The sequence below is a fragment of the Lygodium microphyllum genome, chromosome 13, assembly GCF_053477565.2.
Source record: "Lygodium microphyllum isolate KBCC chromosome 13, Lygodium_microphyllum_v1.1.10, whole genome shotgun sequence".
NCBI lineage: Eukaryota > Viridiplantae > Streptophyta > Polypodiopsida > Schizaeales > Lygodiaceae > Lygodium > Lygodium microphyllum.
In genome coordinates, this window is record NC_141147.1 from 120,702,045 (window position 1) to 120,715,878 (window position 13,834).

General features: G+C 41.4%; 1 protein-coding gene across 1 annotated transcript; it reads left to right on the forward strand.

Moving 5' to 3' along the window:
• Nucleotides 1-12,611: 12,611 nt before the first annotated feature.
• LOC148027133 (uncharacterized) lies at nucleotides 12,612-13,383 on the forward strand. Its single transcript, XM_087690586.1, has 3 exons — nucleotides 12,612-12,785; nucleotides 12,901-13,097; nucleotides 13,206-13,383. The coding sequence occupies exons 1-3, from the start codon at nucleotides 12,612-12,614 to the stop codon at nucleotides 13,381-13,383; spliced, it is 549 nt and encodes a 182-aa protein (XP_087546712.1).
• The last annotated feature ends 451 nt before the right edge of the window (nucleotides 13,384-13,834 follow it).

Below are 13,834 nucleotides of genomic sequence, written 5' to 3' on the forward strand. Positions count from 1 at the left end.
GGTTTAAGGGTTGTACTTTGTACTTTCTGGTCACACTCTTTCAATCTATTCTCTTGGGTGTCGTTCTTCACTCTGTCTCTCTCACTCTCACATTGTCTACTGAACTCTCAGTTGCACCTCGATCCTTCCATCTCACATTTCGTATCAGAGCAGTCTTTTGTCTGCTATCTGAAGCCCCCACCAACTCTGCCCAGTCGACCAGATCAGCAACTCGTCTGCCCCCGCCAGCACCACCTGATCCTGCTCGCCAGCCCCCGTCAGTTTTGCTCTAAACTGCCTGTGTAATCGCCTGCTGGCCTGAGCGCCGCCTGCTCCAGCACGTCCACCAACTGCAAGCTCAGTAGTAGCCACCAGTGTGCAGGGCGACGCCAGCTCCAGCGTCGCCTGTCTATAGCGCCACCTACCTGTGGCCGCCTGCCTATGGCACGCCGCCTGCCTGTGGCATGTCAGCAACCCGCCGTCCTATTCGGCCGCTCCAAACACACTGCCCTGTCTGACCTGCGACCTGACCACTGCACCACTCTAATCATCTGCCTGTAGCGGGCAGAGACAGATGCCGCCTCTTGCTCAAGCACATTTGCCTGCTCCAGCATGTTTGCCTGCAAACGTTTGCCTCCAGCCGCCAGCTCTGCTCCAGCCCCGTCCACCTGCAATCCACGCCAGGTGTTTTTTAACAAATTTTTTTTCCCTTTAGTCCAGAACAAAGTTTTGGAAGAGGAGGTTCATACGCAGCAGGCACAACATACAAGATACAGGTGTGGGATAAATTTGATGCAAATTTCTGGACTTGTTCATCAGAAATTTTGGGGCTTTTATGTATTTTGAGGACAGTTGCATATGAACTGCTGTTACAGTCATAGAAAGACTGTTTTGACAGAAATTTTAGCAGAAATTTTGGGGATTTTGATATAACAGTGTTGATGAGCACTGTTTGCACCTTGGGAAGCATGCATCAAAAGACAATTTTTGACAGAGTACGCCCTTGCACATTAATTGCAGAAGTGTGCTTGCTGCAATTTCTAGAAATTTACAAATTTCTAGTCCTTACTACTTTGACATTACTCATTTGTCTTTGGAAATTTGTCATCATGGCAAATCAGGGAGGTGATGTATTTACGTATGTATCCAAGGAAGACAGATTGGACGGAAACAATTACTTGCTATGGTCATTCATGATGAAGAATGTATTAGTGGCCAAGAATTTATGGGATTATGTCAGTGGAGAGAAAATTCGACCGGGAGTTGTAGCTCCCGTTACTCCTCCTCCTCAAGGAGCATGTGGACAACAGGGACCTCAACCCGCTCCACCTCACCACTTCCTCCAAGAATTGCAACTCAAAAAGCCTGGGATACACGTGATGCATAGGCCTTGTCGTTGATTGATCTGGCAATTCAGCGGTCCATCATCCCTCACATTCGTTCCGCATCTTCTTCACGAGATGCATGGTTGACTTTGGAGCATATGTTTGCAGGAAAGAATGAGACTCGTATCTCTTTCTTGAAGAAAGAGTTAGAGACTTTGAAGATGAATGAGGGTGATTCTATGTAGGATCACTTGAATAAGATTTAGGACTTGAGGGAGCAGCTCATGAATGTAGATGAGTACTTTTCGGATGCATAGTTGATATCCACCACCTTGAATTCCTTACCTCCTTCGTACTTGTCTTTTCATACTGCATTGAACCTCACCATGAGGATTGCCGAGCACCCACTCACTTTTATTCAGCTGGTTAGTTTGCTTCTAGAGGAGGAGCAAACAAGGAAAAATAGTGGTGTGGATGCTATAGTCTCTGAGCAGGCTTTTGTGGCAAGAGAGAAAGGCAAAAACAGCAATGTGAAAAATGCCCCACAAAGTTCTGGCACTTCGGGCACATCGCAGAATCAGACACAAGGGGGGACGCAAGCTAAAATTTAAAAAATGTCATTATTGTAAGAAGCCAGGCCACTATATCACTGAGTGTAGGAAGCGCATTGCCAAAGAGAAGAAGAAGGAGTCAGGAATGTATGTTTCTACTACTCCTTCCACTGCTAGTGAGTCTGCATCCTTTGTTGTGGACAGGGACTATTGTTTTTATACTTGCAGTTATGACATCTCTTGGGCCGGTATAGGATGCTGACACTTGGTTCTTTGACAGTGGTGCTTCTAGACATATTACATCTTGCAGAGATCTGTTTGCTTCAGTTAGTGCACCTCCCGTTGGGAAATCTGTACAGTGTGCCAATAATGCATCATACCCTGTTCGTGGTATTGGGGAGATTCAGCTCACAGCCATTGATGGCTCTATTCTCCGCCTGTAGGATGCTTTGTTTGTGCCTGGAATCAAGAAGAATTTTCTTTCTATTTCTTCTTTGGCATGTTGTGGTTTGTAGGTCACATTTGATGTTGACCGTTGCATGGTTAGAGATAAAGAACGCATGACTTTGGTCTTGACAGGATCTTTGTATCATGGTTTATATGAGTTGGATGCTCTTTCAGTAGATCAAACGGCATACTTGACATCCACTCTTACTCGTGCTATGCTACAGGCGGAGTTATGGCATGCTCGTTTGGGGCATGTAAACTTTGGCAGCTTGATGCTTTTGCAGCGTACTTAGATGCTGAATGGTTTACCTCTCTTGGAAGACCTCCTGAGCACTTATGCAAGGGATGCATTTTGGGGAAAATGCATCGTTTCTCATTTCCCTATGATGTTGCTTTCAGAACAACAACCAGATTGCAATTGGTGCATTCATATGTTTGTGGGCCTATGCAAACCATGTCATTGGGCGGTTGTTATTATTTTGTGACCTTCATTGATGACTTTACACGTTTTTGTTGGGTCTACTGTTTGAAAAAGAAGTCAAAAGTGTATGATGCATTTTTTGGCTTTCAGTGCACTTGTTGAAAATCAATTTGGATGCAAGATTAAGACTCTCTGTTCGGACCGAGGGGGGGAATACATGTCCTGTATGCTGAATTCTTTTTTGCAGCAGAAAGGCATAGTCCATCAGTACACTACTACCTATACTCCATAGCAGAATGGGGTAGCAGAGAGGAAGAATCGGTCACTCATGGAGATGGTCAGATGTATGCTGAAGGCAAAGAGCTTGCCTCATAGTTTTTGGATGGAAGTAGTCATGTGTGCTTGCCATATTTTGAACAGATGCCCTACCAAAGCCTTGAAGGCCATCACACCTTTTGAGGCTTGGAACAGCCGCAAAACCTTCTATTGGTCACTTTCATACCTTTGGGTGTCTTGCCTATGCCCATATTCCACATGTACTTAGAAAAAAGTTGGACAACAAGACTGTTAAGTGCATTTTTATGGGATATAGCAATGAGAGCAAAGGCTAGAGACTCTATGATCCTGTTACAAAGAAGGTTTTTGTCAGCAGAGATGTTGTTTTTTATGAAAAATCAGAATTATCATTGGCTGGTTTGGACACATATCAGGCTGCGTGTGATGTTTTTGAAGGGCTGCTGCCCATTACTTTTGGTGGTTTAGCTGGAGCTTCAGAAAATGAACCTAATGTTCAGCCAGCTGCTCCTATGGAAAGTGCAGAAATTCAACCATTGGCTGATCGGAATATTCAGCATAATGCTGAAACTGAAATTCAACAAGAGCTTGCACACAGTCAAGAAGCTAGACAATTACCTAGATGGTATTTGCAGACTATGCAAGATAGTCCTTTGGATGCACCCATGGCTAGTCGTACTAGAATGCAAACTCGTTTGCATGATTCATCGCATACCATGGAGTTTGTTATGGCAGCAAGTACTTTTGATAATGAAGAGCCTGAATGTTGTGAGGATGCACAACACAATGTGCATTGGATGGCAGCAATGCAAGCTGAATTAGATTCTATTACTAAGAATCAAACTTGGGATTTGGTGTCCTTGCCATTTGGGAAGAAAGCCATTGGAATGAAATGGGTCTACAAAGTGAAAAGGAAAGTAGATGGATCCATTAATAAATACAAGGCACGGCTTGTAGCTAAAGGCTACGCACAGAAAAAGGGCATTGACTATGAGGAGACATTTGCTCCTACTTCCAGTATGATGACCATCAGGTCTATGATTGCTTTGGCTGCACATTATGGTTGGACAATGCATCAGCTGGATATCAAGACTGCATTTTTACATGGGGAACTTCAGGAGGAAGTTTATATACAGCAGCCCATTGGTTTTGCAGTTGAAGGCTCAGAACATTTGGTATGCAAGCTCAAAAATGCACTATATGGTTTGAAACAAGCTCCTAGAGCTTGGTATGCAAAAGTAGATGCTTTCTTGCTTGGTCAAGGGTTTCTAAACAGCTCATCTGAGTCTACTCTTTACGTATGTAAAGAAGGGGGATCTATGTTGATTATATGTCTTTATGTTGATGACCTTTTTCTCATTGGAACACATACTGATCAGATTTCAGCATTCAAACAAAATTTGCAGCAAACTTTTGACATGTCTGACTTGGGAGTTTTGCATTACTAATTGGGCATCCAATTCATACATGATGCTCAAGGTATTGGGCTATCACAGTCAAGGTATATTGGGCAGCTTCTTGAGAAGTTTGGCTTACAAGATTGCAAGCCAGTTTGTACCCCCATGGAACCTGGACTAAAACTTTCATTACATGATGACAGTGATTTGTTTGATATACATACATATGCTCCTGTAGTTGGATGTCTTATCTATCTATGCAACACTAGGCCGGACATAGAGTTTGTAGTTTCAGCTTTGAGTAGGTATATGCATCAGCCATGTATGTCACATTGGCAAGCTGTCAAGCATGTTTTTCGTTACTTGCAAGGTACTCGATCTCTTCGGTTTCTTTATGCCAAGGGGGGACCACTGCAGTTACATGATTACAATGATTCTGATTGGGCTGGTGATTATGATACACATCACTCCACTAGTGTCAATTGTTTCTTTCTTGGCTCTTCTTGCATTTCTTGGCTTAGCAAGAAAGAATCCACTGTTGCCACATCATCATGTGAAGCTGAATATAAGGCAACTTTCACTACCACAGTTGAATGCGTATGGCTTAGACGATTGCTAGTTGATCTGGATGTATCTGTTATGGAGCCTACTCCTTTGTTCACACTGACAGTCAGAATGCCATTGCAGTGGCACAGAACCCAGTGTTTCATGCCCGCACAAAACACATTGAGATCCATTATCACTTTGTCAGAGAGAGGCTACATGTAGGTGATATCAGCCTTGTCTATTGTCCTACCACCAGTAATGTGGCAGACATCTTCACCAAAGCTCTTCCTCGTGACAAATTTGAAGCATTTTGCGATGCTTTAAATTTGATATCCTTTGGTGGCGGATAATCCTTGTACTCTTGATCACTCTTCACTCCAGGGGGGTTTGTTGGGTATTTGACTCAAGCCTCACTTATGTCTACGCTCATATGGGAGTTTCGGTGATCAGTAGGACACTAGGGCACTTTTTAATCTTGGTAGGAGAGGTTTTTCCCCCCAGACTTATAGTCTTATTGTCATATGTGCTTATGTGCTTATGTTACACACTTATGGGCACTTAGTGTGTGTCGGGTGTGAACACCCCCTACAACCCTAAGGTTTAAGGGTTGTACTTTGTACTTTCTGGTTACACTCTTTCAGTCTATTTTCTTGGGTGTCATGCTTCACTCTGTCTCTCTCACTCTCACACTATCTACTGAACTCTCAGCTGCACCTCGATCCTTCCATCTCACATGTGCGGCCTGCCCCTGATTTTCCTTTGCCTTGACTCCATCACGTACCCCGGTCTATGAGAACTTACAGTTGCTCCACCTCCCTTCTTTTTTCTTTGCAAAGTCTCCCTATCACCTTGCATTATAGGCTCCTCGTACAAAGGACTTCCAGCTACAACACCTTGCAACGCACGTGCAACAGAGTTGGGATTTGGGGATTCCCTTTTGTTGGCACTAGCCAACAAAGACTCCATAGAAGGCCCAGATCCAATAAACCTCCCTGTGGTATAGCCCAACCTCTTTGCACATTGAATATATGCATTCAAAACAATATTAACACATGCATCATAAAGTGATATCTTTCATTTTCCACCCTCACCTGCTAACCAACTAGCATGGACACTTTTTGATAAGTTTATGCTTGGAATTTGAGCATGTTCCCAGGGACTTTTGTTAGCCTGCGGAGTCAAATCCAAAAATAGAATCAGTAGCTCTCCCCATTGCTACATTGTGCAACAAATCTTAATGAGCTAGAAAAAATGACACACTTACATGAGATTCAATTCCTCCCCAGTGGTGGGCAATTCTTTGCTCCCACCATTTCAACCACCTACCCAAAGCCTTGATGTGTTCCTTGTTTACATTTCGTGCCCACCCATCTCGGATAGCAGAGGCCTGAAGTGAGGCTAGTTGAGTTGTCATTGCTAGCCTCCATGCTTCACACAATTCAATGTGATGCATTTGTTTATCCACAGTGACTAATTTCTTGGTATGCTTTTGCAAACTCTGCTCCCAATGAAAAAGAAAAGAGCACTCCCTCCCTTCCATTATGTTATGAGGTCCTCCATTGTACACAACCCTTATTTCCATCCAATTCGCACTTGCCTCATCGGACATAAATCCAGCAAAGTCAGGTGGATCATGGCCACATTGAACCATGACAGAATTCAAATTTCTCCAAAACAAGATTTGAGACTCTTCGTCCTCCTCTTTAAATTCACATATTGCAATTACTTATAATGCTCTCGTGCTAGTTCATGATTGATACATTAGTATAGTGTTCATTAACAACAATTTAATTTCAATACAAGCTTTAATTATGTTGCCACATACCCGTGATCATAAATTGAACAAGACATAGTTGCCCACCCATCAATCCTATGGGTATGATCAAAGTGCACCCATGCACGTCGTAAATCTCCAGTCCCTGTTCGCCTCATACGATTCACTAAGTCCACCCCTGATGCTGGTCCCTTGGTGGACATTTTAAACAAGTAGCACTTCTCCTTGGCATCACCTTGTCCCAGAAATCTACTTCCATGGAAAAATGGGAAGACACAACGTTTTTGCAAAAGAAGTATGTTGTCATACCCATCACCAACCACCTGACCTTGTTTGGCTCTCTCTTGTGAAACAATGCCTTTGAACCTATGTATTTATTAGATGGTTATTTCAAATGCAGGACATACATTGTAAGCACAAAATAATAATGCGCAAGCTTACCCTTTATTCTACACAAGTGGCATCATTTCTTCTAGAAAATGATTAAGGTCCACCTCAGTCGCCTCCGACTCGTCTTCTTTTATTAAAGATTCAAACAACATCTACCGAGCGACTAGCATCAGTATTTTTCGTGGGCCTCCCTTTTCGATGTTTAGGACCATGCTCACAAGCCTCCGCACCTTGTCAAGGGTTGCCCTCTTTGTGCCTTATTGAACACTCTGAGCATGCTCCCCAACATGGATCACCAAACGTGTCATTGTAGATCCAATGGCAACACATAATAGATCATGCATTTGCAAATGGCTGCACAAGTAGCAACATTTTGACAATAGTGACATGTTATCTTGGAGTTTCCCTCACTTGCAGGATAACCCATGCTCACGGTTCTATCCAAGTGACCATGGAAAAAAACATCATTGTATTTTCCCTCGGTTATGTAGTAAGGACAAGTGATCCTAAGACATTGAAGACTTCCAAGACAATAACTCAAGCGCACAGTGAACTCAATTGCCATATTTGTTTGTGAGGTCCGCAACCACAGGTGACCATCATATTTTTGTTCCATACCCATCATTCGTTTCTTGCTATGTGTGGCTGGAAGCTCAAAAGCAATTGTACCATTATACTCAATTGGGAGCTCATTCACCCTTCGTGGAGGTACACAAAGCACTAGTAATTTTTTCAATCTACACGTTCTAGCTTTCTCCTCAATGAAGGCTGCAATGGAGTTATCATAGGAAGATAAGTCCTTGCTTTGGCTGCCCACACATAGCTCCTCCTCGACATTTGTGTCATGTAGATCCTTATGGATCCCTCCGCCATTGCATGCACCTATTGAAATTGTTACTTCATCAACATCCTTCTTGTTATCTAAGGGTATGTCAAGACACACTGGAGTTGTCAACCATCCAGAGGAAAATGAAACTAGTTTGATGCTAATCACCAAAAACTGGGTTACCGAGTGGAGTAGGTAGAACCACAAATGCAGAATGGAAAATGTTCTAACAACTTAGATCATCCAAGCAAAAGGAACACCGTGTTGCTACATTTGGGAAGAACTGTTTGTCATTTCAAAAGGATGGATTGTTGACTTAAAATGTTCCTAGCAAGTGACATTCAAGCTGCATTCACGCGATATCACATCTTATGATCCCTTCATTCAGCTCAAGGAAATTTGTTATGTAGACATGAGCCATACTAAATGTTAAAGTTCAATAGTCAAAACATTCCACATGTTTCCTATAGCATTAAGTCCTTCAAAGTAAAGGTCTTATAAATAGTAAACATGTCTATCAACATAGTGGTGATTCATGGATCCATAAGACATCGGTTAATCCCTATCCTTCACCACCTTAATTAACAAAGTAAGTGCTATTAAACACAATATCTTCGTGAAATACTCTTGTCCAAAGGTCAGTCACATTCAGTTTTTCCATAGCTTATATACTTTAGTTAAATCCAAACAATGAGAAAAGGCTAATTGTACGAATAGTTTCATGAGCATTTTCATAGCTAGAGGCATTTAGCACCTTGCACAAGCACCATTCATGAATTTTCTAACTTTAAGAGGTTCATTGTGTATCATGAGATAACAAAAATGGGGTTATTAAGCTTAAAGAGGTTGAATGTGTATCTATTTGCAAGTGCAGAGAAAGTTATGGCACCTGAAAGAGTGCTTAGAAAGAGAAAGAAATGTGTGTCACCTCATAGTAGCCGTGAAGTCTGTATGAAGCTACGTTCAGGATGTGTTCATGGGCGGATCTTAGAGCAAGAAGCATCATCGCGCTTGAGATCAGTGGACACTCCTTCAACAAAGAAAGGACGTGGTCCAAAAAGATGTGTCTTCATTGATGGCAAAGCACAAGTGGATGGGGACTCCAATACAATTGTGACGGGGTTGTGGAGCACACAGGTAGTCACTTATATGTCCATTTCATTTACATATGACTGTTTGTTCATTGTTATGTATTGTTTTATCTATGTATATATTTTCTACCCATTATATATGATTGGTTTAATGCTACTGTTTTTTATTGTTACTTATTAATATCTGCTCCTACAGAGACTAATGTGCAGCACGATAGTCTAGATGACAAAGAAGAGGTTAGTGGTGATAGTGATCAAGGGGAGAATGATGATGAAAAAGAAAAGAAGCACTCAAGGAACTTGGGCAAGCAAGTCTCTCTAGGCTTGATGAAGGATGTGCTGAGTCAATTTTATATAGAAAAGAGGACGTTGCCTCGTCTTGTGCCTCTTTGCAGATTGGTGGCTCATGAGGCAATCAGATTTGCTATGGATGATGCCCAGTGGTTGATTCCTTCCTTTGATTCCACTGGTTAACTTGAGACTATGGGACACTTCCTTATGTCAGTTGAAGGTCCGAGAGGGGAGACCATGTCTGTGACAGTCAGCAATCTAGATGAATGGGGTCCAATATGGCATCAAAGAAATGAGGACTTTGAGAGGGCTCTTGGAAGAGAGTGGCAAGACCTTAAGGGTAAAAAGTTCTTGGTTTGGGATGGAAACCATAGGCTTAAAACGTGGTTGAAACGCATCAAAGAAAGTAAGTTGTCCATATACATGCAAGTATTGAATGTTTGTATCCCATTCTTATGTTAGTTGGTTTCAATTACAGAGTACTCTGACTATGCTCACTACCATGTTAGTGTACGGTGCCAATTCATTGAGGTGCCAAAGGTGAAGGAAGCAGAGCTACTACTCGCACTAGACACCACCAACGCGTAAGTCTTCTTCCTTTAACTATGCTCCTCTTTGTAATATGTTACACTTACATTCTCATATTATGCTTATGTTTGTTTTCAATCATATTTCCAGAGCTCATGTTACTCCAAATATTGCACATGAGGTGTATATGTTTCAAAAGTTTGGTACTGCAAACAAAGATTCAATTCTAGATAGATTGAGTCCAGCCATGAGGAAGTGGGCTGAGGTTGAGACAAGTATAGAGGCAATGTATTATCATGGTGTTGCTCCATGGTATAACTCTCCTTGCAGTTTAATATCTCAGCTTGTATGGAAGGTGATTGTCTATCTACGGCTCACTTGTATGAGATGTTCTTTTCTATCTCTTTTTTTTTTTTTTGGAATGATAAGATGAATTTCATGCCTTCATCTCAAAAGAAACTGCAAAGCTTGAGGCTCTTGGTCTAGATGAGGTAGAGAGGAAGAAACGTTTGGAGGGGGCTACAAGGATTGAAGAGGAGCGCCTTAAGGATAGGGGTTACAAGTACCTATCCATTGCTAATCCCCAAAATGGTGATGAGTTCTTTAAGTTGTTATTTAGGCTAAAGTGGGATGATGCAAGCATGCTCAAGATCACAAGAGACAAGTTGTATTGTCTCACAAGCTCAAAAATCCCTGTGGAAAGGTAATTTATATATATAACGCAAGTTGTGTGTATGTGATAAGTTTTTCTTCAATGCTTTCTATTTGCGTATATTGTTGTGCATCACAGGAAAAAAATATTGTTGCATCTTATGAGTCTCACAAAGGCCAAAGACCTCCAATACCCGCATTTTGGTGATTATAAGCTCTTTTGGGCTTACATGAAGAAAGAGACATATTGGGCTCACTTGCATTCAAAGGCACTGCTTTAGATTGAAAGGATACAAGTAGAAGGTCCACAACTACCAGATTCATTTGAGGAGTTCTTTAAGCTTAACATGAAGAATCATGTCATGCAGGTTGACTCAATGCAGTGCCTTCATATTGCTTTCTTAAGTTCTTTCTTAAAATGTATATGTGCTAATGTTAAGCACTTGTGAAACTTGTGTAGGCTTTTGTACACCTCTTGGATGGAGTGCAATCTTGAAATGTTGCAAAGAAGATGCCAGAGCTTACGTTTTCAGCCAAACGTGTGATTTATAGGTTAGCATCAAAATTATTTTTCTATTTTGAACGTTAAAACACCCGCTTTGATCAAAGGAACATTACTTGTAAACTCTTCATCTTAAATTTCAAGTAAAAGCCCAAGCGGTTGGTTTACTATGATCATTATGTAGTAGATATAATGGAACTTGAAAGCCTATTTATGTTATTGATTTTTCTATTCTAAGCTCCACGTGAAAGCTCGAGGTTGGGTTATTGGTTTATTATTATAAAACTATTGTCTTATATAAAGGAGATTGTGTGTCTAATTTTCATATTAGATTGCATGCATTTTCTTGCGTAATTGGCAAGAATGTTGTAGGTGGATACTACAATCTGTAGAAGAGAAGAGGCTGGATGCATCTCCACAATTCACAAGAGAGTGGATTGATGTTCGTGACGAGAACACTATGTATTCTCCGTCATTACGTGAGAGAAAATTGACGGCATGGGAGGCAAGTGTTTGCCCTTGGTGGTTGGATTACCCTGTGGGGGTTATCCCTAAGCAAGAGAAAGATCGGCATGAGAGTAAGTACTTCAATCTATGTAAACATCTCGTCGCTTTTGTAGCAATAGTTTTTGTGCTCATGCATGGGAATCTAAGGGTGAATGATACTATGTAGGATTCAAGGAGGAAGTTGATACTCATGAACCACTTACCGCACCCACCACTGTAGAGGAGCAAGCAACCAAGGATACCAAAGGTGCAGAAGGAAGTACTCAGGCTAGTGAAGCTAGCAAGGATGCTACACATGCCACCCAAGGTACTCAAGGTAATGCACATGCTATTGAAGCTACTACCAGAGCCACTACTACTCCCCTTGCTAGCATTGTTGACAAGAGAGGAAAAGGGCTTATGGGAGAACTAGACACCTCTACAGATCCAGGGAGAAAAAATGTGCCAAAGTCCTCTATGGCGCCCACCACCTCCTTTGTTGCAGAGTCATCTCTTGGTCGAGAGAATTGGGAGAGGCAACCTATGACCCGTTTAGTAGGTGAGAAGTCTTATATTAACTTGAAATTCATGTGCTTTATTGGTCGCCCATGAAGATAGTCGTGTATGATTATTAAAAATAAATTACTTTGAAATAATTGCTGCAGGGTTCTAGTATCAAACATATGTCGATGCTCTATTAGTGGATGTGACCCAAATTGATAGATTTTCCCTTGATAGGTAGACATGACAACTACATATTGCAAAAACATCAATTTACATGTTGCATATAGCATTGCATCATCATTTACTTTGCATTAATGACTATGTTGTTTTGTGTATAGCATCAATAAGTTTTTTGCAACACAAAAGATGCATCTTTATAGCAAAGATGGAGTTCCATGTCAAGAGATAGCTCGGTTGATATTTGCGGATTTTCCTACGAGCTTGTTTGTGGATGCTATAGGTCCCATCCCATTGAGTAAGTTATGCTTTCTATCACACAAGGTTTACATCAAACTCACTTCTCATATATCATAATGCCAATGTTTTTTTTAGAGGGCATGACTATTCCCAAGTGGAACACATTCTCAAAGGGTCTAGTTATGGGTTGTATGGACCTTGCTCGCGAGTATTTGGCCGACCAGGGATTCTTAGTCACTATGTGCTTAGTAGAGCATATAGGTGAGTTTATTACAGATGCCGCAAGAGTGGGGATTGTGCTTCACTACACTTGGACACTCATGTGTGACTCCAAGGCTTATCAACATCACGTTACTAGAGAGGGAGTAAGATAACAAAGTTGGATACGTTGAACATATGGTTGTATGTTCTAAATAAAGTTTGTGTTACATGCTTTATATAAAAACATGGATCACTTATTCTATTTCCACTCGTGAATAGGTACTTGATCTTACTGTGTGTCTTTGGCATCGTGCTGGTCATGTTGTGCCTTGCTACGACAGAGAGGTTGGGGAGAAGATTTCAAAGAGATTGTTTCCAGCATATCGTAGCTACATGATGGATGATTGTGTCTTTCCCATGGATGTTGATGGTGTCATTATCAGAGGCAGAGCAGAGATGTCTCGTCTTTTCTATCGGTAAGTAGTCTTGCATGTTTTTGCTCTCATGTTATCTTGTATGGTATTTTCATTGTTTCTACTTGCATGGCCGCAAAGATTCTGTATCTTGATTGATGATATGGTTAGGTGGTTACTGGCTTCATTTACAAAGCACTACGACTATGTTTTGGATGTGTTTGCAGGGTGTGGTGGTTTGGTGCGGGCCAGTGCAGAGGAGATGAGACATTGCATGTGTCTAGAAATAGATGATGTGCTCTATGGGGAGTGTTTGTCCACCATAGTGTGTGGACCGGTACCATGCTGAGAGAGTGTGTGTGTGTTTTTTTCGAGAGATTCTAGACATTTCATTTTGTTACTACTTTTATATGTTTATTATACACTTCGTCATGTGACTATGCCCGATTTTGTCTAAGAGATTACATGCATTGGGATCTTTGATTTGTTTTTAGGAGAGTGTACCTTGCAACTATTTGACACGTATATTTTACTAGTTTTCCGTTGGTTTTGTTTTCTTGACGTGTGCTCATGTAAATGCAACATGTCGTACTCCTTAAGTAAGAGTGAATAATTTCTATTTTCTTTTTGTGTCACTTTATGCCCACGGGTAGTATGACTATGAAATAGTAATCCTGCTATGAATGTATACATGCAAACCACACATGACATGAGATACTTCCATGTGGGGTATGCTGCAAAGAGATATTTATATGCAGAATGGATATATTGCACGAAAAAACTCAAAAAAAAGGGATTGA

Coding starts and splice junctions, on each gene's coding strand:
- LOC148027133 (XM_087690586.1), top strand. CDS start 12,612: ATGGACCTTGCTCGCGAGTATTTGGCCGACCAGGGATTCTTAGTCACT. Junction 12,786..12,900: donor ATCACGTTACTAGAGAGGGA/GTAAGATAACAA, acceptor ACTCGTGAATAG/GTACTTGATCTTACTGTGTG. Junction 13,098..13,205: donor ATGTCTCGTCTTTTCTATCG/GTAAGTAGTCTT, acceptor TGATATGGTTAG/GTGGTTACTGGCTTCATTTA.